Source organism: Ornithorhynchus anatinus, chromosome 13, assembly GCF_004115215.2.
Source record: "Ornithorhynchus anatinus isolate Pmale09 chromosome 13, mOrnAna1.pri.v4, whole genome shotgun sequence".
NCBI classification, from domain to species: Eukaryota; Metazoa; Chordata; class Mammalia; order Monotremata; family Ornithorhynchidae; genus Ornithorhynchus; species Ornithorhynchus anatinus.
This window is the reverse complement of record NC_041740.1, coordinates 36692005-36715270: the sequence shown is the minus strand read 5'-3', so window position 1 is coordinate 36715270 and position 23266 is coordinate 36692005. Positions and strand designations below refer to the sequence as shown.

Here is a 23266-nt window from a genome sequence, read left to right as displayed (position 1 = left end):
GCTCAATAAATACTATTGAATGAATGAATATCTCTCAGCACATCTCTCTCCATTCCTCAGAAAACTCCAGTGGTTGCCCATCTTCCCCTTATCAAACAAAAACTACTTATGATAGACTTCCAGGCTCTCCAATGCTTTCTCCGTGTTATATATTGACTCTCTTTCACCCACTCCTTTCCAACTCACTTTACAACTGTATTGATTATTTCATATCCATTGGTGGCCCTTTTCTGTGCAATTCATGCTGAAATTCATGCAAACTCAGTACCATTTCACCTATAATGCCATTAATCAGTCAATCGATCAATGGTATTTACTGAGCTATTACTGTTTGTAGAGTACTTGGGAGAGTAAAATACAGTAGAATTGATAGAAACTTTCCCCGCCCACCAAGAGCTTACAGTTTATAGCGGGGGACAGATGTTAAAATAAATTGCGGATATGTACCTAAGTGCTGTGGGGCCGAGGGTGAGGTGCCTATTGAGTGCTTAAAGGGGACAGATTCAAATGTAGAGGTGATACAGAAGGGAGAGGGAGTAGGGGAAAAGAAAGCATAATCGAGAAAGGCCTCTGGAGAAGATGTGATTTTTAATAAGGCTTTGCAGGTAGAGAGAGCGATTGGTCTGTCAGATATGGAAGGGAAGGGAATTCCAGGTCAGAGGGGTTGGCGGTTAGATGACTGAGATCCAGGTACAGTGAGAAGATTGGCATTAGAGCAACAAAGTGTGCAGGCTGGGTTGTAGCAGGAAATTGGGAATAAGCTAGGAGGGGGCCTGCTGATTGAATACTTTCAGAAGTTCCCACTGGACAACCAAGTTTTACCCTTCTTCTTAAATATAGGCAAACCACAAGACTACCTGTTAGAGCACAGCATTTCTCTTTGTTTACTAATCATCCAGCCTCTAATAATCAGTGGGATTTATTGAGCATCTACTGTGGGCAAAGAACTGAACTATTTGGGAGAGTAACACCAGAAGCAAACCCAAGGAGGAAGTTTTCTCTCTCTCTCAGTGATTTCACTTGCAAATTTGTTGCAAGTTTGTTGGCTGTTTTGTTCTAGCTTTCTATCCAAATCCTGTAATAATCCTCCCTGGTTACCATCCCACTGCCAAAGGAATCATTTGCTCCTCTAGACTGTAAATTCCTGGTGGGCAGGAAATGTATCTTCCAACTCTGTTGTATTGTACTCTCCCAAGCACATAATATTTAGCATAAGTGCTCAGTAAGTACCTATGTTTGATCATTTCATAGTGCCAAATAGGATTCTGCTCCTCTGCTGTAACCCTGGCTTTTACATATCATCTCTTAATCATTTGGATTCCATCTTTCTGTTAAATGGACTAAAGATATATTGGCTGGGAGTGACGTAGACAAAGTTGTATTACAATGCAAATTTCTTAAATTCATTGCTCCTGATGGGTGACCCAGGGTCTGTCTAAACCTTAAGATAGTGTGCTGAGCCTTGCAAAAATAGAGTTCAAGATTTTGTTGGCAATTTCTGGAAAGTTTACATAGGGATCAATAACTAAAAGGTAAATATTCCTGTCAGTGACAAAATGCCAAAGGCACCTTGCTTTATTATTTATTATTCTTAATATTTCCTTTTTTTTGGATTTCCTCTCATTATCACCTTCTTTGTAAATACAGCTCTCTTCTTTACTTTCCCACTTTGTGTGTTCCTTTTGAGTTTGAATCGATTGTACACGACACTTCTTTTGATTCTTGTCTTCCTTTGCTACGATACAACTTCTTCCAGTAATTATATTCATGTCATCAGAAAGAGATTTTTCAAAATATAGGATATTTTTATGCTTGACGGGATTACCATCGTGTCATTTGCAAGCTAACGTTGTTTCAGTTCTCATTGTATTGTCATGATTTCTTATTTGAGCCTCCATAACCAAATTCAGTTATCCTCAACCACATAATTTTATCATTATTTACCAACCCTTGTATCATTTGCAACCAGTGGCAAAGAATTAACATCAGCTGCCCAACATATTATAACTGGGTTTTGTGCCTATCCAGTTAAGTCACTTCTTGTAGTATTTTTCCATCCTTTTCACATTTTTCACTCCAATCTCTAATGAATCTACTAGTTTCAAAATTACAGGTTTGATTTGAATTTTGTAGCCTTTTTAAGTGGCAAAAGTTTCATATTCTCCTTATCTCATTTGAAATTTCAGTCTTTCAGTCATCTCCTTAGTCTTTGATATAGAGAAATCTCTGAATTACCAAGGGGTAGTTCTATTTTAAAACTCTGAGCTATTAATAAATCTCCCTTGAGAAGCACCCCACTCAAGCCCTGTCTTCTCCAGGCTAAATAACCCAAATTTCTTTTATCTTCCCTCTCCAGTCCTGTAAAATGTCCATGGGGTGAGGGAAAACAGGTTTTACAGAGGATTGTGGAGAGAGGCTAATGGGGTTCCCCTGGCCTCAGATGTATTTAAGGAGAGACCATTTTTTTCCCCACCGTTTTTGCTATTTGAGGGACTGGAGCTCAACTCATTAGGCAGCTGAGAGTGGCTGATAAGAATTTTCTTTTTTGGAACTCTGTTGCACTGTACTCTCCCTCACACTTATTGCAGTGCTCTGTATATAGTTAGCGCTCAATAAATGCCACTGATGATGATTTCACCCCCATCACTCTCTGCTCAGCCGGTCTGCCGGGCTCTGGACCTGTGGAGACAGTTGGGGTCTATGGTGGGGGCACCAGGGGATTTGTTTCACACTATAACTAGGAGTTAAATTGAGCACCCAACAGATGTGTTCTAAGTAGTGTTTTGAGGCAAACCAAGTGAAAGGAGAAAAAGGAACTTGACTGACAGACCTTTCTGTTAAAATCCCACCCAGTGCCTTGAAAACATAGTCCCCCTCTTGGGCTTCTCACTCAAATACTTTTTTCTTCATCTGAATGATTTTCTGGAAATTCCCACCTCTCTCTTGTCAATGAGACCCTGGGGCTCAAACAGGAAATGGGTGGAAAGGTGAAGTCATCCTCATCCTTACCACAGCGGTTTAGCTTTCCTGGAAGATGTCTTTCCTAGAAGTTAAAAGCTGCCCCAACCTGGTTGGTCTTTTTATTTTATTTTTCTAGATTTGGTAGCTTTCTTGGTGGATGGGGAGAGAAAACAAGAAGCAGGATGGCTTAGTGGATAGAGCACGGGACTGGGAATCAGGAGGATCTGGGTTTTAATCCCACTTCTTGTCTGCTGTGTGACTTCAAGCACTTAATTTCTCTGTGCTTCATTTACCTCATCTGTAAAATGGGGATTAAGACTGTGAGCCCCATGTGGGACATAGACTGTGTCCAACCTTGTATCTACCCCAGCACTTAGTACAGTGATTGGCACAAGTAAGGGCTTAACAAATACACTGGAAAAAAAAAAGCAGGACAAGACAAAAGCTTGCTCTGGCCAAGGAGCATGTCTACCAACCCTGTTGTATTGTCCTCTCCCAAGCACTTAGTGCAGTCCTCTGCACACAGTAAGCTCTCAATAAATACCACTGATGGATTGACAACAGGATGGTGGACAATTCCAATACCTGAAGCATCAGGAAGTTGTATCTCAGGATCTTCCCCCCACCCCCCACCCTTCCTTCCTTCCTGGAAGGTACAATTTGGTAAAAGAGTAGGACTAATAGCAGGATTAGATCGTAAATTCCTGGAGATTGTTGATTGGGTATCTTAATTTTATTGTCCTCTCCCAGGGGCTTAGCACAGGACTTCCCCCTGAATAGATGCTCAATACCTGCCATTGATGATGACACACGGAAGGTGTTGCAAGAGCAGAAATCAGATCTCCTGCCCTCTTCTCTTGTCTAGGCTGCACCACCTTCTCCCTGATGCTCACCCTGCAGGAGAAATTCCCCTCTTGGTTTCTAAGAAAAGAGGAGGGTTTAGGGGAAAAGAAGCCGTCTCTTGCACTTTCTGTCCAGAGTTGGTTCCACAATGAAGTACACTGCAGAAAGAACTAAGTAGGTGGTAAGATGCCTTGTGTGAGGAGATTCCTGACCAACTCAGATGGACAGATCAGCTGGTTATGGTGGAACGCGTGGGTTGGTTGGGGAGCCAGTGGGGATTGAAATTAGCTTCCACTGGAACTGGTCTCAGGTGCTGGGATGCTCCCGCCTCACCCTTCTGCCCTCCACCCCCCGCCCCCACAAGTGATCCTGGCTTGGTTCTGAAGCATCACACCCTTCCTCGTCACGTTCCGGAGGGCTCAGGTCAGTCTGGGGCCCCCAATCCACAGATGAGCAACCTTAACTAGAATTGACCCAGACGCTCTGGGGTCCTAGTGATAGAGAATGTGTGCGCCCTGCCCAGAACCCCAGGAGTCATTGCCCAGGGGAAGGTGCTGACCTACCCAGTTCATCTGAAACCAGGCCACCAGGCCACCAGCCCACCAGCCCACCAGGCCAGCCTCAGGGCTGAACCACCACTTGGCTTCCTGTGACGCTTTCCCAGAGAGGCAGCCAGTGTTCCCCCCACCCCCTCCCCTGACCCTGACCGCTGGGCCAAGGGTTTTCCTATTCAGCTCTCTGGGCTTCCCCATCCCCAGGGCAGCCCAGTAGGCTCCAAGGGTTGAAGCCGCCTCCAGGGGCAGAGGCAGTGTGGAGAACTGGGGGCTGACTCATTCCAGACCCTGCCCTTTGAGCCGGCACACCCACCGGAGCCTTAACCCAGTTCGGGGTTTGAGGTTTCATTGCTCAGCAAAGCTACCCCATTGCCATCACACCTCCTACTGCTTCCACCAAACGGTCCTCATATCGAATCCTCCTAACCTTAGCGGGGCTAACGGGTAAAGCGCTCCAAGAGCCTTACTGTGGGCCCAGTTAGCGAAGGGAAAGGCACTCCTCGTCTTCCACCTCCGTTCCGTCAACTCCACAGTGGTGAGAATGACCCTGATTCCTTCATTCAATCTAATTTATTGAGGGCCTACTGTGTGCAGACCACCATACTGAGCACTTGGGAGAGTACAATGCAACAATAAACCGACACATTCCCTGCCAACCACGAGCTTACAGACTAGAGGATACAGAGGATACAGTCTTATCTCCGTACCCATCTCTTGGTGGAGGTCGGATGCAGAGTTGCAGGGGCATAGGATCAAAGACCACCATCTGTGGTAGGGATTCTCTCCTCCCCTCCCACCATTGCCCCATTACTGGCCTGGCAGTGGAAGAGGAGGCAGGTTCGTCAAGTGTGAGGATTGATATTGAAATGGCCCATCTCCGGCCTGAGGTTCTGCGCAGCCTCAGTGTTAATGATGATACTAATAATAATGATAACTGCGGTATTCATTTAGTGCTTCCTCTGTGCCAAGCACGCTACCAAGTGCTGGGATCAATACAAGATAACTAAGACCCACAAAGTGTTCACAGACTGAGGGGATGGGAGAGCAGGTATTGAATCCTCATTTTGCAGGTGAGGGAACTAAGCCACAGAGAAGTCAAGTGATTTTATCAAATTCACAGAACAGGCACGTGGTGGAGCAGGGATTAGAACCCAGGTCCTCTGACTGGGACCATGCTCTTTCTACTAGGCCACACTGCTTCCCAGCAAGATCTTTTTCTGTTATTCAATTGTCCAGGTAGCAAGACCGGAGACATTAAGTGCAGAAGGGCTAAATGATTGCAGGGAGAGCTGCAGCCTATAGGCTGGGCAACTTCCCAAGTCACAGACTGGCCCTGGGCCTCAGCTCTGCCACTCCGAGTTGGTATATTTTGGTTCTTGTAGTGATAGCCAAGGGCCAGCTTGTATCCTCATAGCCAAGGGCTATGCTTTCTCTTTGGCATGTGGAAATATTGTGCCCGAGAGCAGTGAAAGGACTGAGGCTTGTGACCACAAGCTGCCAGAAGCACAGGGAGGAGGGCAGCAGTCGAGGCTGGGCATAGTAGGCCAAACTTGGGGATTTTGCAGACTATAGCTAGTGGAAGCTGACACGACAGGGGCTGAGTTATTGGTTCCCTCTGGTTCAGTGCGTTGGAAGGATGTTGGAAGCAAAGGAGCTGGATGGGGACTAGTGGAGAGGTGAGAAAGAAGCAGAAACTGAAGAGATTTATGGCTTTTGACGTTAAAGGAGGAACATCTAAAAGCTAGGTGAAAAATGTAGAGAAGCTCATTGCTAGCTAAGTGAAAATTAAGCATCAACGTTTGTTAGAGAAGCAGCGTGGCTCGGTGGAAAGAGCACGGCCTTGGGAGTTAAAGGTCATGTGTTTGAATCCCTGCTCTGCCACTTGTCAGCTGTGTGACTGTGGGCAAGTCACTTAACTTCTCTGTGCCTCAGTTACCTCATCTGTAAAATGGGGATTAAGACTGTGAGCCTCACAAGGGACAACCTGATTACCTTGTATCTACCCCAGCGCTTAGAACAGTGCTCTGCATGTAGTAAGCGCTTAACAAATACCAACATTATTATTATTATTATTAGTTGGAGCAGGTTTTGAACCAGAGCAGCAGGGCTGACTCCTCAGGTTTATTGTTGTACAATACTCTCCCAAGCGCTTAGTATAGTACTCTGCAAACAGTACAAGTTCAATAAACATGATTGAATGAATAAATGAATAAAGCCCAATTTTCAGTACCTCTCACCAACCTGTTCTTTCTTTTGTAAAAAAAAAAAAATCCATCCTTCTTTCTTTCCCACCTCCCTCAGGGTCAGTGAAAGAAGACGGCCCAGAAACCAATTCAACCTATCCCCAGCTTCTCCTATAAATTGTGGTTGCTCTGAAAAGCTGGCAGGAAGGAGTTGAGGGATTTGGGGGGTGTTTGTTTTTTGTGTGTGTTTTTATGCCCTTTAAAGCCGAATGTGGCTTCCAAACCAGCTTCTGTGCCTGAAAGAGTTAACCACAAGTTCACCACAGACTGTCAAGCTGATTATAATTAAAGAGTTATCAGATGAAAAACAGTGGGGGTGAAAACACAATGTCACTTTCTCTGAAATCTGAATGCTTCTTTCCCTCCAGGGCTCCCTATGTGGCTCCGAAGCCCCCAAGCAAGAGTAATCTCAGTAAAAGCTGTGGCCGCTCAAGCCGCAGGGTTTATTCAACTGCTCTAAACCTTCCCCACCCCCACCCCAGCAAGGAGAAACAGATGGGAGAGGAGGGAAGACTTTCCACTGAGGATGAGAGACTTCCCCAGGGAGTGAAGAGACGGCTGGGCAAGGTGGTGGGATGGAGAAGGCAGAAGCTGAGTGGATGGAAATCTGGAAATATAGGCTGTGAGAACAAAAGAAGTAACACAATTCTGACTACGGCAACAGAACCACAACCAGTGCCACCAGAACAACAAAAACCCAGGATTAATGATGGTAAAGGGCAGGGTGGGACATGTCCAGCTGTGAATTCTAATCCCAGCATAGACCTTTTGGGCAGGGAGGGACTCAGGGGGAAACCATGATTTTGGGGGGAGGGACTTGGTCTGGGATATGGGTGGTAAGGAGGTGTTAACCAGGGGTCTGGTTGGAAAGAGTTCACTAGACCAAGCAAGCCCCTTTAGGTGAAATCTTGAGTGACACATGATTAGTTTCCATTTCCCAGGGGAATGAAAGATGGGATGGAAAGAGTCAGTCAGTCATGATGTTTTTCCCAAGATGCCAAGGGTACATACTGCTGACTGGGTACTTGGGGTTTAGGTTAGGTTGGCCACTGACTGCCCTTGTGGGCACCGGCAGGCAGACTATTGAGACATCATATACTTTAGGCCAGGCGGGCAACAGTGTGGCCTAGTGGAAGGAACACGGGCTTGGGAGTCAGAGGATGTAGGTTCTGAACCCTGCTCTGCCACTTGTCTGCTCTGTGACCTTGGGCAACTCACTTAACTCAGTTACCTCATCTGTAAAATGGGGATTAAGACTGTGAGCCCCATGTGGGACAAGGACAGGCTCCAATCTGATTATCTTGTATCTACCTCAATGCTCAGAACAGTGCTTGACACATAGTAAGCATTTAACAAATGCCATTATTATTATTAATGTCATTCACACCATTTAATGGAAATCCAACTCAGGCCACTGGAGCATAGGGCTTCCCTGGACCTTCTGCAACAATTGCTCTCAGCTGTTGCTTTCCCTTTCCAGATCCAGATCCCTGTGGCCACAGGCACCATCCCAAGATGTGTATCTTGGCGGCGGGAGCCACAGTAGAAGGAAGCTGGATGTTTAAATAAGCTTACTGGACATAGAGACATTTGATGCCATAGCCATACCAGGCAGGGAGCAGACAAGCTGAAAACCAGACTGTCTAGTGTGAAACTGAACTGAGACCAATGGTCTCCTGAACCTGGGCTAGCGGATTTCTCTCCAAGGAGTTTATAGTATAATAGAAAGCAGTCAATCAATAGGCTTTATTAAGGGCTTACTCTATGCAGAGCGCAGAGTGCTGAGCACTTGGGAAAGTTCAATGAAATTAATAGACATGAGCCCTGTCCTCAAGGACCCACTGAACTAAATTATGCATAGAGAGAAGCAAAACAGTTTAAAGATGTGTATATGAGTGCTGAGGGGGTGGGAGATGTGAGTGCCCAAGCGCTTAGGTGAGACTGAAGTGGAAAGAGGGGGAAATAGTGTGGGGAGGTCAAGTATTAACCAAGGAAGGCCCCTGAGGGAGATGTGATTTCAGGAGGCCTTTGAAGATGGAGAGAGCAGTGGTTTGTCAGATATGAAGGGAGAGGGAGTTCCAGGCAAAAGGGAGGGTGTGAGTAAGAGTTTGGAATTGAGACAAGCAAGAACTGGGCAAAATGAATAGATTAAAGATGGGGTGTGTGACAGTAAACTCGCTGTAGTCAGGGAATATGTCTGCTAACTGTGTTGTACTCTCCCAAGCACTTAGTACAGTGCTCTGCACATAGTAAGTGCTCAATAAATGCCATTGATTGACTGACTGATTGACTTGAAGGCAGAGAGGAGGGACCGTTAGAGAGTGAGGAGTTGAAGATGGTGGTTAGAGTGGGGAAAAGAGCAGGTGTGAGTGTTTTTAGAAGGGGAGAAAGGATGAGGGGAAGACTTTGAAAACAGGTGTAGATATCCTCTTGAGAGATGGTCTTTAAGGAAGAGAGAGTGGATATGGGGCTGGGAGGAGACTGGAGAATGCGTTGGATGTGGGGGGGGGAGGTTTGGGGGAGCTTATCCCCGATGGCTTTGCTTTTCTCAATTAAGTCTTTGTCAAAGTCTTCGGGGGAGAGAGGAGAGAAGCAGGGATATTGGGAGTTTTAGAGGATGTTAAAAGCCTGGAATAGTTGGTGCAGGAAGTAGGCATGAGAGTCAATTAGGGAAGATAAGTAGGTTTACTAGGTAGAAGAGAGGACAGAGTTACAGCAGAACCTCTCTGCCTGTTTTCTCATCTATGAAATGGGGGTAAGATGCCTGTGCTTCCTCCCCCTTAGACTGTGACTCCTGGGTGGGATAGGAACGGTATTCAATCTGATTATCTTGTATCTACCCCAGCACTTGACCTATTGTAAGCGTTAATAAATATCATTATTATTAAATAGCAGAAAGAGAAGGAGGGAGGAAGAGAGAGGCAGATATTGAAACCCAGAAAGAAAAAGAGCTAGAAATAGAAAGAGAGGGGGAGAGAGAGAAAGAGAAAGAGAGAGAGAGCAAACACTTGGGGGAAACTATGAGCTGTTTGTGGAAATCATTCATTGGGTCTTTACACAGCAGCTCTGACCGAGAAGGAAGATCTCAGTATGAGTGTGTGGAACATTCCAGGAAGTCTATAAAAAAGGATTTGTCTCTCTAGGGAGGAATTGCTCTGGGGACAAAGGATTATTACTTAGCCCATCAGATACTGGCAAAATCACTGGGCTCAGTAAGGTAGAGCTGAGGAACTCAAAGGCTTTAATGAACTCAATCTCATGCTATTTCTGGAAAGCAGGAAAGGGAAGTGGAAACACCAAGTCAAGGGCTTCCCCAAGAAGACCAGGGGATGGCCCTTTAGCCCCAGATCCCATTTCAGAGTGCTCACCACTACCCCTACCCCACTTTTCTGTAGGGATGGGATTGACCGTTCTTTCATGACAGTGTCCTGTCTCGGGTCATGGATCCAGGCATCCCCTGGCCCGGCAGAGGGGTTAGACTTGAGAAGCGAAACTGAAGGGAGAATGAAAGTGAAAGAGATTCCCTCTGGTTTTGGCAACAGAGAGGCGTGAAAGACATAGCGAAATATGAAGTGAAATGAAGGGACGTCAGAGGCGCCTTTTCGAAGCGTGCCCCATCTCCATGAGCTCTGGTTGTTTCAGCTGAGAAGCTCAGTCTTCTTTGTCTTATTGTTTTTTTCTCTTTCTGAGATGAAGTTTTCTCTTGCCGATGCCCTTTAACTTTCTCCCAGGCACTCGTGATCGGGGGGTTGGGGGTTGGGGATTGGGGGGCAAGGGGGAAGGGGCGGAGAAGAGGAGGGGAAGATGGGGACCTCTGAAACCACCACAGCCGGCGGAAACGGTTACCGCACGTAAGTACCGAGCTGGGTTTGAAGTTGCAACTCGGCACTTCATCAGAGGCAGAAGACAGCTTGAAAGTGCTGCCCACAGCTTGGAAAGTTATAGTAATTAATCTGCTCAGTGGTAAAACCACAACATACCACAGAGTTCCTTACCCCACTCATAGATGGGAAATCTAAAGATACGTCTCGCTCATCTCCCTACTTCTGGCTCAAACCAGGCATAGGGGGCTACTACAACCACTCTGGGAGACTCCGTTCAGTGGATCTCAATCCTCAGGTCATAATGATAATAATTCCTTGAATTTGTAGAAGTGTTTTCATTGTTCCCAAGGCACTTTCACACTATTTGTCCCAATCGTAATGTTTATTGAGTGCCTACTGTGTGCAGAACACTGTACTGAGCATATCGGAGAGTGCAAAGAGCAAAGAGTTTATCCTCTAACTCTGTGTGAATGTGACTTTAAGTCAGTTCTGACTCTTCAATAAATTCAGTCTCTCCATCTGACTGCAAACTACTTACAGATTGGGACTGTGTCTCCTCCTTCCTTACCCAGAGCACTTAGCACCCTTGGATCTCTACCCTCTGGAATGGAAGCTAATTGTGGGCAGGGAAAGTGTCTCCCAACTCTGTTATATTGTTATATTGTACTCTCCTAAGCGCTTAGTACATTGTTGTGCACACAGTAAGTGCTCAAAAAATACAGTTGATTGATTGATTGCCCTCAATGGAAATTCAGTTAATATACTCATTGAATGACTAACAGACTCTAGTCCCTAAAGGAGAGAGAGAATAGAGCCCACCCATTCTGAGGTGACTGCAAACAGCTCAAAAACCAGACTCCAGGTTCTCTCTGGATCTTGAGGAAGTCACAGGCCCCATTCCAAGTGGTCCATGCCTCCCAGGCCTACACTTCTGATGAATAACTGAGAATCTGGCTTTGATTTTACTGCTCCTTTTATGAACTCAATGCGTGAGCCCTGTTACATTGTCCAGTAAATGGGGTAGGCACGTACTAAACACCATTATTCATTCAATAGTATTTATTGAGAGCTTACTATGTGCAGAGCACTGTACTAAGTGCTTGGAATGTACAATTCAGCTACAGGTAGAGACAATGCCTGCCCAGTGACGGGCTCACAGTCTAAACGAATTATGGTATTTGTTAAGCGCTTGCTATGTGCTAAGCACTGTACTAAGCGCTAGGATGGATACAAGCAAATCGGGTTGAAGACAGTTCCACTGCTACTACTTTTAGGGATTATTATCTCCATCAAACAGATAGGGAAACGGAGGCACAGAGCACTGAGTGTTTTGCCCAGTGTATACCATAGGCCGAGGGAGAGCTCAGACTCACTCCCACTCCCTGGATTCTTCATCCACAGCTTCTTCAAGACCCAATTAACTTCCTTGCCTGGAGGAATCAGTCCCTCCACTTCTCCTGCTGAATGTGGTCAGATATTGCAGCTCTGCTTCCAAGGCGCTCCAGGTTTGGGTCAGCCCTGGGTAGAGTCCAAAAGAATGCTGAGCACCCAAGTGGACCGGACCGGATTCACTCCCAAAGGGGATTTAGCGGGAGTACCAAAGACCAGCCAGGCGGAGCTCGTGGGCTTTTTGAGGAAGGGAACCGGAACTCCAGATTGGTGCTGGACTTGTAACAGGCTTGGGCGGCTCCCCCAAGCCAGACTGACCCAGGGCCAGGTTGGCTACCCCTACTCCACTACCGCTAGTCTAAAGCTGGTCAGAAACCAGTGGAATGGGAGGGGATGTGGGAAGAGGGTGGAACAAAGCACTGCAGACCCTCATCTTCTCTGGGGTTGACATCTTTTCCAACAGACTAACCCCTCAAGGAAGAAAAAATCCCCAACTCTCCCACAGTACAAGTCATTATTCAAAGCCAGATGCCTTCTTCTCTAACTACCCCCGCCACATACACACAAACACACACGTACACTCTGGGGAGGGACTTTAAGCAATCACTGACAACGCTTCTGTGGAAGGTAGCTATTTCTGTCCCGGCACCAAAGAGTGGGTGACGTCGTGGGCAATTCCTGAACCTGGCATGTTGAGTCAGACGCCGAGGTGAACAGGGCTCAGAGTTTCCTCTGTTTTGAGGGCTGCCGTGGCACACTTGATTCAGCCTCGGTGTTTTCTTAGAAGTGTAGGAAATGTGACCGACACAAAGTCGCTCATCAAGGGTGAGAAGGGTGTAGAGGAAGGCAGCGGCAGGATATACTGAACTGTGGGTTGTGGGCCCAGCACATCAATCCTCCTGCATCTGGAAATGATCCCTATTTTGATATGATTCATCCTCTGGAAATGACCTCTTAAGCCATCCCCGGTCTGTGTGATTCCATCCTGTTGGCTAGAGATCTCCAGAGGAAAGGATCCCTCATCCTTCCTCAGTATCTAATCCAATGTTTAACCATCCCTCCTGTTAGAAAATTCTAAAACTCTCCTGCAGTTGAAGTCTAATTCTTTTTTTTAGTCCTCAGTGAAGACAGGGATTCCCTTGGTCACTATCATCAGGGAATGGAGGTGCTTAGCAGAGAAAAGTCATGAGAGAAAGCAGAAAGTGCTTCAGAAAATCAGGCCTGTAATTTACTAGTCCAGGGGTTACCTAAGGGGATTCGCCATTATTCATTCAATAGTATTTATTGAGCGCTTACTATGTGCAGAGCACTGTATTAAGTGCTTGGAATGTGCAATTTGGCAACAGATAGAGACAATCTCTGCCCAGTGACAGGCTCACAGTCTAAACAAGGGGACAGACAGCAAAGCCAAACAGAACAAAACAAAACAAGACAACATCATCAAGATAAATAGAATCAAGGAGATATACACCTCATTAACAAAATAAATAGGGTAATAAATAATATATGCAAATGAGCACAGTGCTGAGGGGAGGGGAAGAGGGAAGAGCAGAGTGTGCCGCGGGCGGGGGGGGGGAAGAGGAGGGGAGAGGGAGCAGAGGGAAAGGGGGGGTTAAGTATGGGCTTAAAGAGAGAAGCATGTGAAGGTTGATAGGCAACCACTGGAGGTTTTTAAGGAGGGAAGAGACATGCCCAGAGCGTTTCTGAGGGGAGATAATCCGGACAGTGGAATGAAGAATAGACTGGAGTGGGGAGAGACAGGAGGAAGGGAGATCTGAGAGGAGGTTGACACAATAATCCAGTCGGGATATTATGAGAGCAACTGCTGAAGTTAGCCTGACCCATAACTGAACAGGGTTGCTGGTCAGCCAACTGTGGTCAGGCAGTCACAAACCTCTCTGCAGGCCAGGCACCAATCTTCAAGATACATTTCTGAGGTAGAGGAAGGAGGGAAGTCAGTGAACCGTTCCAGGAAAGGAAAATGCTGAACCAACATCCGTCCCTGAGTCCACAGAAGACTGAACAGGGGCATGTCTTCTTTTCCTTCTTTCTCCTTGCTACAATTTGTTTGGATACTGTCTCCTCTGCTAGACTGTAAGTTTTGAAAGTAGGGATCGTGTCTTCTAATTATATTTTGCTCTACCAAGTGCTTGGTTCTATACCTTGTACACATTTAGGAGCTCAGTAAATACTATGGATTGAAATTGTAACAAGAGGGAATGGAACCTTAATAATAACAATAATAATGTTATTTGTTACGAGCTAAATGCCAATCTCCAGGATAGATACCAGATCATCATAAAGGATAGGTGGATGTATAGATGGGTGGGTGGATGGATGGATGGATGGATGGATTGATGGATAGATGAATGAAATCTTCCATCAAGAACAACAGATAAGCTTCAGTCCTATATATATTCATTCAATCATATTTATAAAAATAATGATGATGATATTTGTTAAGCACTTACTATATGCGAAGCAGTGTTCTAAGCAGCGGGGCGGGGGGTAATACAAGGTGATCAGCTTGTCCCATGTGGGGCTCACAGTCTTAATCCCCATTTTACAGATGAGGGAACTGAAGCACAGGGAAGTTAAGTGACTTGCCCAAAGTCACACAGCTGACAAGTGGCAGAGCTGAGATTGGCAGAGCTGAGATTAGAACCCATGACCTCTGACTCCAAAGCCCATGCTCTTGCCACTGAGCCACGCTACTTCTCTACTGAGCGCTTACTATATATATATATATCAGAATAAATTAATTGATTGTGCAATTAATTATATCTATTGTATATATATTCATTTATTCAGTGTTTACTATGTGCAAACCACTGTAGTAAATACTTAGCACATAATGGGTGTATTCTATATATAATGGACTGTACAATCAGTTTCTTTATTCTGATTACCCTATTGGTAAATATTTTCATGACAGTCTCTCCTTATAGAATTTAAGCTCCTTGGGGGCAGGGGACATGTAACATGCTCCTATTGGTTTATTTCAAGTGCCTAGTTCAGTATGTTGCACCCAGTGGGTTTTAAAGAAATATCACTACTGCTTCTAGAACTGAGAACCTCCATTAAGTCATTGATTATGACTGTGGTTTATGCAGCACCACTTTCATTCTCTCATCCCTGTGGGGCCTGGAGTGCATAAAGACTTCCTGGAAGAGGACAATGGACCAGTGGAACAAGTCACTGGGAGAAGTGAAGGGATTTTCATGTCTGCTGATTTTGAAGAGAAGGAAGAGACACTCAGCTGTTCTGGATGGCTTGCCATTTCCTCACTTGAAGTTAGAGAGCTAGTAATCAATGAATGGTATTTGTTGAATGCCTATTTAGTGCAAAGCAGCATGGTCTAGTGGCTAGAGCACAGGCCTGGGAGGCAGAAGAACCTTAATTCATGCATTCAACTGTATTTATTGAGCATTTACTGTGTGCAGAGCACTGTACTAAGTCTTTGGGAGAGTACAGTATAACAATGAACAGACACATCCCCTGAGTTCTAATCCCGGGTCCACCACTTGCCCACTGTGTGACCTTGGGCAAGTCACTTAACTTCTCTGTTCCTCAGTTATGTATCTGTAAAATGGGTATTAATACATGGACTATCCAACTCGATTAGCTTGTGTCTTCCCCGGGGCTTAATACAGTGCCTGGCACATATTAAGCATTTAACAAATACCATTTAAAAAACACTGTATTAAATGCTTGGGCAAGTACAACAGAAGCAGGAGACATTGTTCCCTCTTCTCAAAAAGGTTACATTCTAATGAGCATAAAAATATTTACAAATAGAGTATTCAGAGTAAATAACTATAATTTAGTGCACATACATTATATATGCCTAATTAGTCCTAAATAGTAATTATGGTATTTATTAAGTGCTTACTATTGGTTAAGCGCTGAGGTAGATACAAGGTCAAATCAGATGTGGAATCATCCCTGATCCACACAGCGCTGAAATCCTAGCTCATTCCCATTTTAAAGATGGAAATAAGCCCAGGTTGGTTAAGTGACTTGCCCGGAGTCACACAGCAGACCAGTGATAGAGTTAGGACTAGAACCCAATCCTCCTGAATCCCAGTCTTGGTTTTTTTTGCATTAGGCCACACTGAAGCCCAGGGGTCAAAAAAGAACAGGTCTTTTGACCGATCTCTGTATTTTCCTCCCAGACACTCAATACCCCATGTGTGGAGGATGAACACCAGCAAAATACCACCTAAGCACTCAGAGCTTTTACAGGGGTGTCTCACCCATCTCATTCAGAGACTGGACCTGTGCTTGTGAAATTAACCTCTGCAAGGTCCCAGTGGAAAACTCAGAGGTGCCGGTGGTTATGGTACTTGTGGGTAGAGAACTGGCTACCGACTTTGTTATACTGTACTCTTCCAGGCTTTTAGTACTGTGCTTCTCACACAGTAAGTGCTCAATAAATATGAACGGATTGGCGGTGGTGCTGGTTCTAGTAGCGAGGCAGAGTCCTACTACTGCAGCCCTTCGATACCACCCCAGGACACTTCTGCAACTCGTAGCTCTGGCGACGCTGCTGGCTTCACCCCCTCTTGGGTCGGGACTGACAGTCACCAGACGATGGCACAGTGTGGTGGGTAGGGAAGGGATAACCCCAAGCGGGGAGACCAGAACAAAGACTCAGTAGGAACAGGGAAGCCCAGCCACAGGGGAAGCAGAGGAGCAGTGGGCTGTTGCAGGCAGCGGCAGCTGTGGGCAGATTAGCCAGCCAGGCAGCAGTCGGGAGATCAGAGTCTTTGAAAAAAATTCTACCATCAAGAGGCCCAGTCAAAAGTAGTACTAGGTACCGCAAACAACAACAGTGCTCTGCATGGCAAAGGGTAATCTTGGCTTGCACAAAATGTGAAGTGGTTCGTTGGTTCCACATCCGCCTTTCCCAAGTATTTAGTACAGTGCTCGGCACACAGTAAATGATCAATAAATACCACTGATTGATTACTAGCCTCTCCCAGGATCACTGTCCTAGTGCTTGGGTCCCCTCCGCTGGACTACCCCGACTCCAGCCTGTCCTAGCTGCAGCAGCACAGATCTGATATTTCTAACGCCCCAATAGGACCAGGTGGCTCCACCCCTCCAAAGGCAATGAATGCTGCTCCATTTTGCACTCCCAAGCACTTAGTAAACTGTAGCGCACCCAGTGGAGGTTCAGTAAATGCTATCACTACTAACGCATTCAAATTCTTGAGCTTTGGCCTCCAAAGTTTCTCTCAACTGGCTTCCCCTTCTAAGCCCAAGCTGTTGCCCTCCCCTCCACCCTACTCTAACCGGCGTCCTCGTTCCCCCACCTCACTTGACACTTCTCACACTTGAGTCAAGGCACGTGGCATTCCCCCTACCAGGAATGTCTGCCCCCAACTGTTTTGCCGAACCACCTTCCCCTTCCTTCGAAGTTCGGTTAAAAAGCCACATCCTGCTGAAACCTTCCCAGGCTACCACTGCCCTCCTCTCCACCCCTCCTCTCCACCCCTCCTCTCTCCTGCCCAACTCATTTACTCTAGAGCTTCAGCCCTCATATGTTCCTGCAAATCTTTGGGCAACCCACTGCCAATTTTATTCAGGTTTCTTTATGCCTTGACACTTATACTTTCTATTGAATTGTTTGTGTGTGTGTGTGTGTGTGTGTGTGTGTTGGGGGGGTGCAAATGTGGTGTGTGTGTAGGGTTTTCACCAGACTCCCCTGTGTGGTTGTAAATTCCTCAGAAGTAGGGACTAGGGTCCTTTAGAGAACTGGGTTAGTTAAAAAAAGGAAATTCCCATAAGACTTGGTACCAGGCTCAGTTTTCCCCTCATCCTCAGTGTCTCCCATCTTCCACCACCACCACCACAGTTAGGATCAGTTAGGGCCAACTGGGTTGCAGTTGGATCTCCTCTGGTTCTGTGTGCTGGGAGTCACACATGGACTAAAGTTCCAGCGGCAGTATAGGGACAACCTTGCACAAGCCTGAGAGTCACAAGGAGTGGGTTCTAATCCTGACCGCCACTAGTCTGCTGTGTGACCTCGGGGAAGTCACTCAACTTCTCTGTCTCAGTTACCTCCTCTGCAAAATGGAGATTAAGATGGTGGGCCTTCTGTGGGACAAGGACGGTGTCCAACCTGATTAATTTGGTTCTACCCCATGCATAGAACAGTGCCTGATCCATAGCAAGCGCTTAACAAATACCATTAAAAAACAACAACAACCTTTCAGGTGAGAGTGCACTCTTCACACCCGGGTATGCCTCTCCCAGAAGGAGATCTGTCCTCTCTGGTCCTCACTGGGTCTGGGCCATACCTGGCCACCCTGGCCTCAAGGGACTGCAACCGAGTAGGAACTGGCCACCTTGAAAATTTTCAGCCTTGCTGGGGTTAATCAATCACTTGTATTTATTGAATGCTTACTCTGGGCAAGGTCCCCTACTAAATGCTTGGGAGAGGACAATAAAGTTAGTAGACATTGACAGGGAGGAGTCACCTCACTCAATAAATACCTGGGTGATGAGGCTGTAGTCTCCATTGGAATTTTGAATCTGACCCTGTCTTCTTGAAGGTTTAACTACAATTCTGCAGACTGAATAATCCTTTCTCCCGACTTTGCTGACTTGGTATTCTGATGATACTGGGCTGAACCATGCCTGGGGCTGTTCTCCTAGGCAGGTTGTGGTTTTTGTCATTTTACCTGATAGACTTCTATCCTGAATTTCAGTTTTAAAAATCCAGGCTAAATCCAAATCTGCCATGATCAGCTTTTGCCACTTTAGCACATTTTATGTGATGATGAAGTGTTAGCATCTCTATGCTCATCAATGGTTCCAAACCCAAGAAACCTATTCCCTCTCTTTAGGGTGGCAGGGTCCTTAGTCCATATCTGCCACCTCAGTACCCCAAAGTGGGCTCTCCTGGTCTTGATGGTGGAGCCATCTTGATGCCAACCCTAGAATGGCCTGCTATGCTAAGGGTGAGGTGGACATCTCGGCTTCTGGGCCTCGGTAATGACCTTAGAAGGCAAATAAACAATCTCACCCTATGGGCAGTGGGGGCCAATGGTACTGTCACCCCTTCAAGGACTATCCTATCCCTCTAAAGCTTCTTAAACTTTTTTTTCTTTTAATCTAATCTCGTGCCTTTCAAACCAGGCTGTCTTCCTACCCCCCGTGCTACGTTCAGTTATTCAATTAACACTATTTATTCAGTGTCTTCTGAGTGCAGGGCACTGAACTCAGCATTTAGGAGAGTTGATTAGAGGTAAAAGACCTCTAGCTCCATGCCCTTGAGGAGATTCCAATACAAGGGTACAAATCTGAGGACCTCGAACCCCATGCCCTCCACCCATTTTGGCACCTGCTGCAGTGACTACGGAAGTAGTTGGTATCAAGTGGCTTTTATGAGCTGGAAATAACCTACAGTGAGATGTCAGACTTTGATACACCGAAGGTCTCTGAAGCAGACCTCTACCTTACACATTCTCGCTTTGGAAACCTTCGTTAACGAAAAACACCTCTGGGTTGCTAGAAGCTGCCTTCAGACTTGTTCCATTTTAGTACTGACTAGGGTTATGGTCCAAAGTCTCTGGAGATCTTGTGTGATGCAGCTGAAAAGGAGACCCTGTTGACCTGGATTGGCATAAGGAAGGAAATCTATGCCCTGGGAGAGAACAGGACTGATGCCTTTTATGGGCTTATTTCACTTGTAGACAAGGAATTTGGTGAGGGGGGGAGTCAGTTCCTGCTTCTGTGGCTGATTCCCTGGGGGTTCTTAATGGGTCTCTTTGCCTCAGTTTCCTCCCAAAAGACAGCTACTAGAAATGTACAGGATGCCCATTTAATGTTACCTGATTTTTTGGAGGTGCCTGATTATTGGACCTTCTGTAATAACAATAATCTCCTGAATTGCATACGGCACTTTTATTTTCTAAAATGGTCTTACCCTACTTGTCTCATTTCCGTCCTTATAGCATCCCTGGGAAATAGAGAAATCCAGTTACTAGCCCCATTTAACAGATAAGGAAACTGAGGGCCAGTGAGGCTCCTTGCCCAAACCTTTCATTCATTTAATTGAGTCCAATCAATCAAATCAGTACTCGGTGTACTCGGTGTCTACTCGGTGTAGAGCACCGTATTAAGGCCTTTAGAGAGTAAAGAAGAGTACATAGATATGATCCCTGCCCTCAGAGAGTTTCTGCTGTACCAGGGAGATAGTAAAATAATTTTCAGACAGGAGGAAGATGGAAAATGTACACAAATTTGGGATTAAGTAATATATCTCTCTTCCCTATTAGACTATAAACGCTTTATGGGCAGGGCATATGTCTTGTGTTAAGTTGTACTTTCTCTAGCATTGTATTCAGATGGGCTTGGTCAATACCATTACTACTGTTACCACTTCTACTTGCCATGGATCACACAGCCAGCGGATCTTCGAGCTAGAACTCGAACCGAGGTCCTCTGACTCCCAGACTTGTGGGTGGTCATTCTCTGCTGCCTTTCTCTGTACTTACCGCGAACCTACCTCGGCAAAGTATCATAAGAATGAACAAGACTAGGATTTAGAAAGGAGGGGGCTAGGTATAACTACTGTCTGCATGTCGGGAGGAGAGCAGCTTTTGCAAGTAGGGATAATTCTTCCAAAGTCCCAGCCACCAGGTTTCCGCTCTTTGTTTTTAAGACAAGGTACTGAAGATATGATCTCAGAATTCCTAGAATGAAAGAAGAATGCACGAGTGGCTGGCAGTATCAGCATTTCCATAATTCTAAGAACAGCGTTTCCTTTTGGCAAAGCTGCAGTATCGACAACAACAAAACACCGCTCATCGCTCAGAGTCGCATCCCAGGACCTAGTAATATAGAGATGTCAAAATACCCAGGCTGACTCATTCCAGTTCTCAGTTTTACCTAGCAGCCTTGGAACATTTCAGATTGGCATGCCACTGGATGAATCAGCTAGAAATGGGGCCTTTGGATGGTCAGTTTGATTGACAGCATACCTCCCCATTCAGAATCAAAAGTCTGGCGGGTTTTTAAGACCACATTGTCCGCAGAAGATAAAGTCTGAGGGGATTCCCCAGTGGCCCTGGAGGTCAAAAAACCTTGATTAAGATCCCCGACAATGGACTTTGTTCCATTCCATTAGTACCAGGGATGCCTTCAACTTTTTCTCTGTGGAAGGCTCCCAGTGACCAGCGAAGCCCTGAACCCTTGTGAGTGGTAAGGGCTGATCAGAGACACCCACCCCGTCAATGACAGAGGCTCCTGTTGTAAATGACGGACAAGTCTCGGGCCAGTCAAGAAGACTTCAGGCCTGAAAATCTGGGCAAAGGAATTTAGCATAGTACCAGGGGTTTTTGCAGTGCTACTGACACCCTCTCACCTCTGCCACCCAATAATTATAGTAATAGCGGTAATAATAATTCATAATTATGGTACTTGTTAAGTGCTTACTAAGTGTCAAGCATCATTCTAAGCGCTGGGGTAGATATAAATTAATCTGGTTGGACACAGTCCCTGTCCCACCTGGGGCTCACACTTTTAATCCCCATTCTACAGATGAGGTAACTGAAGTACGGAGAAGTTAAATGACTTGCCCAAGGTCACACAGCAGACATATGGCAGAGCCAGAATTAGAACCTGGGTCCTTCTGATTCCCAGGCCTGTGCTCTATCCACTAAGCCAATCTGCTTCTCTAGTAGTAGTGGTGGTGGTGGTGGTGGTAACGGTGTTTATTGAGCACCTACTGAGTGCAATGCACTGTATTAAATCTTTGGGAAAGTACATTAAAAACACTAGACGTCCTCTGCCCAGAAGACGTTTTCACTGGAAGGGAGGAGGCAGACACAGAAATGTTCACTAACAGCAGAATCAGAATAAATAAAATTGAGTGTTCAACCCAATATGCATATGTTATATACTTATATATTCAAATAATATATTGCTTATTTCTATAATATACTTTATAACACATACACACACACATTACTGCTAATGCTAAACCTCACTGTACCCAGTCTCATCTATTCTAGTCCTAACCACACTGTATCTCGATGTCATCTATCTCGCCACTGACCCCTCTCTCACGTTCTCCCTCTGGCCTGGAACGGCTCCCTTCCTTAAATCCGACAGGCAATTACTCTCTCCCCTTAAAATCCTTATTGAAGAGCCGGGATTCGAACCCAAGCCCGGGCTCTTTCCTCTGAGCCACACTGCTTCACTACTGAGAAACAAGTAGTTAAGAAAACCCCATCAACACCCTCGGGAGAATGGACCTTTGCACCCTTCAGAAAAGCCCCAGATGCAACGTGGTCTTCCAGATCCCTTGCTTGTGAGTGTGGAGAGGTTTATGCAAGTCTGTTTCTATTTTTATCTTTCCTGAGGGGGCTGAGGGCTGGGGGGGAAATACCTAACAGTTTTCAGCTGGGTCATTCCCGACCCTATGCATGTTCCCGACACTGGGGCCTCGCTCTGGCCTAGAAAGAATTCTGGATGACCCTTTCGGATTCTCTCGCAATGTGAGGATATCCTGGCAAGCCCAACTCTGTGGTTTGGTAAATTTCAGAATTTTTAAAGTACTTATTCCCATCTGCCCAGCATGGAGCCATTGTGTAAGCCCCACCTTCCGCTTGACATAAAGATACTGAACCTCTCACACCTTATAGTTGGGGGCGACTGAGATTCCCCCCACCCCAACCCCAAAGGGGAGCCAGGGGAGTCGGAAGCAGAGCCAGGAATAAAGCCCCTTCTATCCCTTGTCTCTGTCCCCCTGAAAGTGTTTGGGGTGTGAGGAACCCGGAAGAAAAGCTGGCTTCTAAATTCCTGAAAGAAACCTCGGGGCCTTACCTCTCTGGGGATCAGCTTCCAGGAGAGAAGTGAGAGTGCCCCACAGCAGAAGCCAAACCAGCACCATTGTCCCCAGCCGGTCCTGAGGAGGACGAGGCGGTCCCCGTCCTCGGAGCCGCTGCCGCCTCCTTACTGCGCCATCCAGGGAGAACGAGCCAAAACCTGTTCAGGAAATGAAAACAGAAGCCATGGTGGGGCAGGTGAGGGAACGGAGACTGTCAGCGAGCCTTCTCATGCAGCCTGCAGCCTGACTGACTGACTGAAGGGAGGACGGATGGACTGGCTTTCGGGACCTGCTCTCTTCAGGTTTAGTAGAGTTTTGCCAGGAAGCTGTGCCTGGCTCACACTTCATTGGAGGAAGTGGTTGATGACACTCGACTTTGCGGTAAGTTTTCATTGCTAGGGTTATTCATTTAGTCATTTAAAAGTTTCGGGAAAGTGGAAAGCAATTGGACAGATGGGCTTTGGTTTCCTTTCATCCTCAGATTTGGCGGGGGGAGCCCAGCCAAAGAAAGGCAAGAAAGAAAGACTCTACACTACTACCTGAGAGAGAGGCGAGCTGGCACTTAGCACTGGGTGGGCAGTACAGCAGGGCTCTAGATGGTATTTTCTA

The 23266-nt window shown here is 46.1% G+C and overlaps 1 protein-coding gene across 6 annotated transcripts in view; it reads right to left on the bottom strand.

The window, feature by feature from the left end:
* Positions 1-22950, bottom strand: part of IL2RA (interleukin 2 receptor subunit alpha) — a 45447-nt gene extending 22497 nt beyond the window's left edge. For all 6 annotated transcript variants that reach the window (XM_029078387.2, XM_029078388.2, XM_039913985.1 and 3 more), the window contains exon 1: positions 22654-22950. In XM_029078387.2, the coding sequence (XP_028934220.1) occupies positions 22654-22720 (67 nt within the window). In that variant the 5' untranslated portion in view covers positions 22721-22950. The remainder of the gene's footprint in view (positions 1-22653) is intronic.
* Positions 22951-23266: the final 316 nt, after the last annotated feature.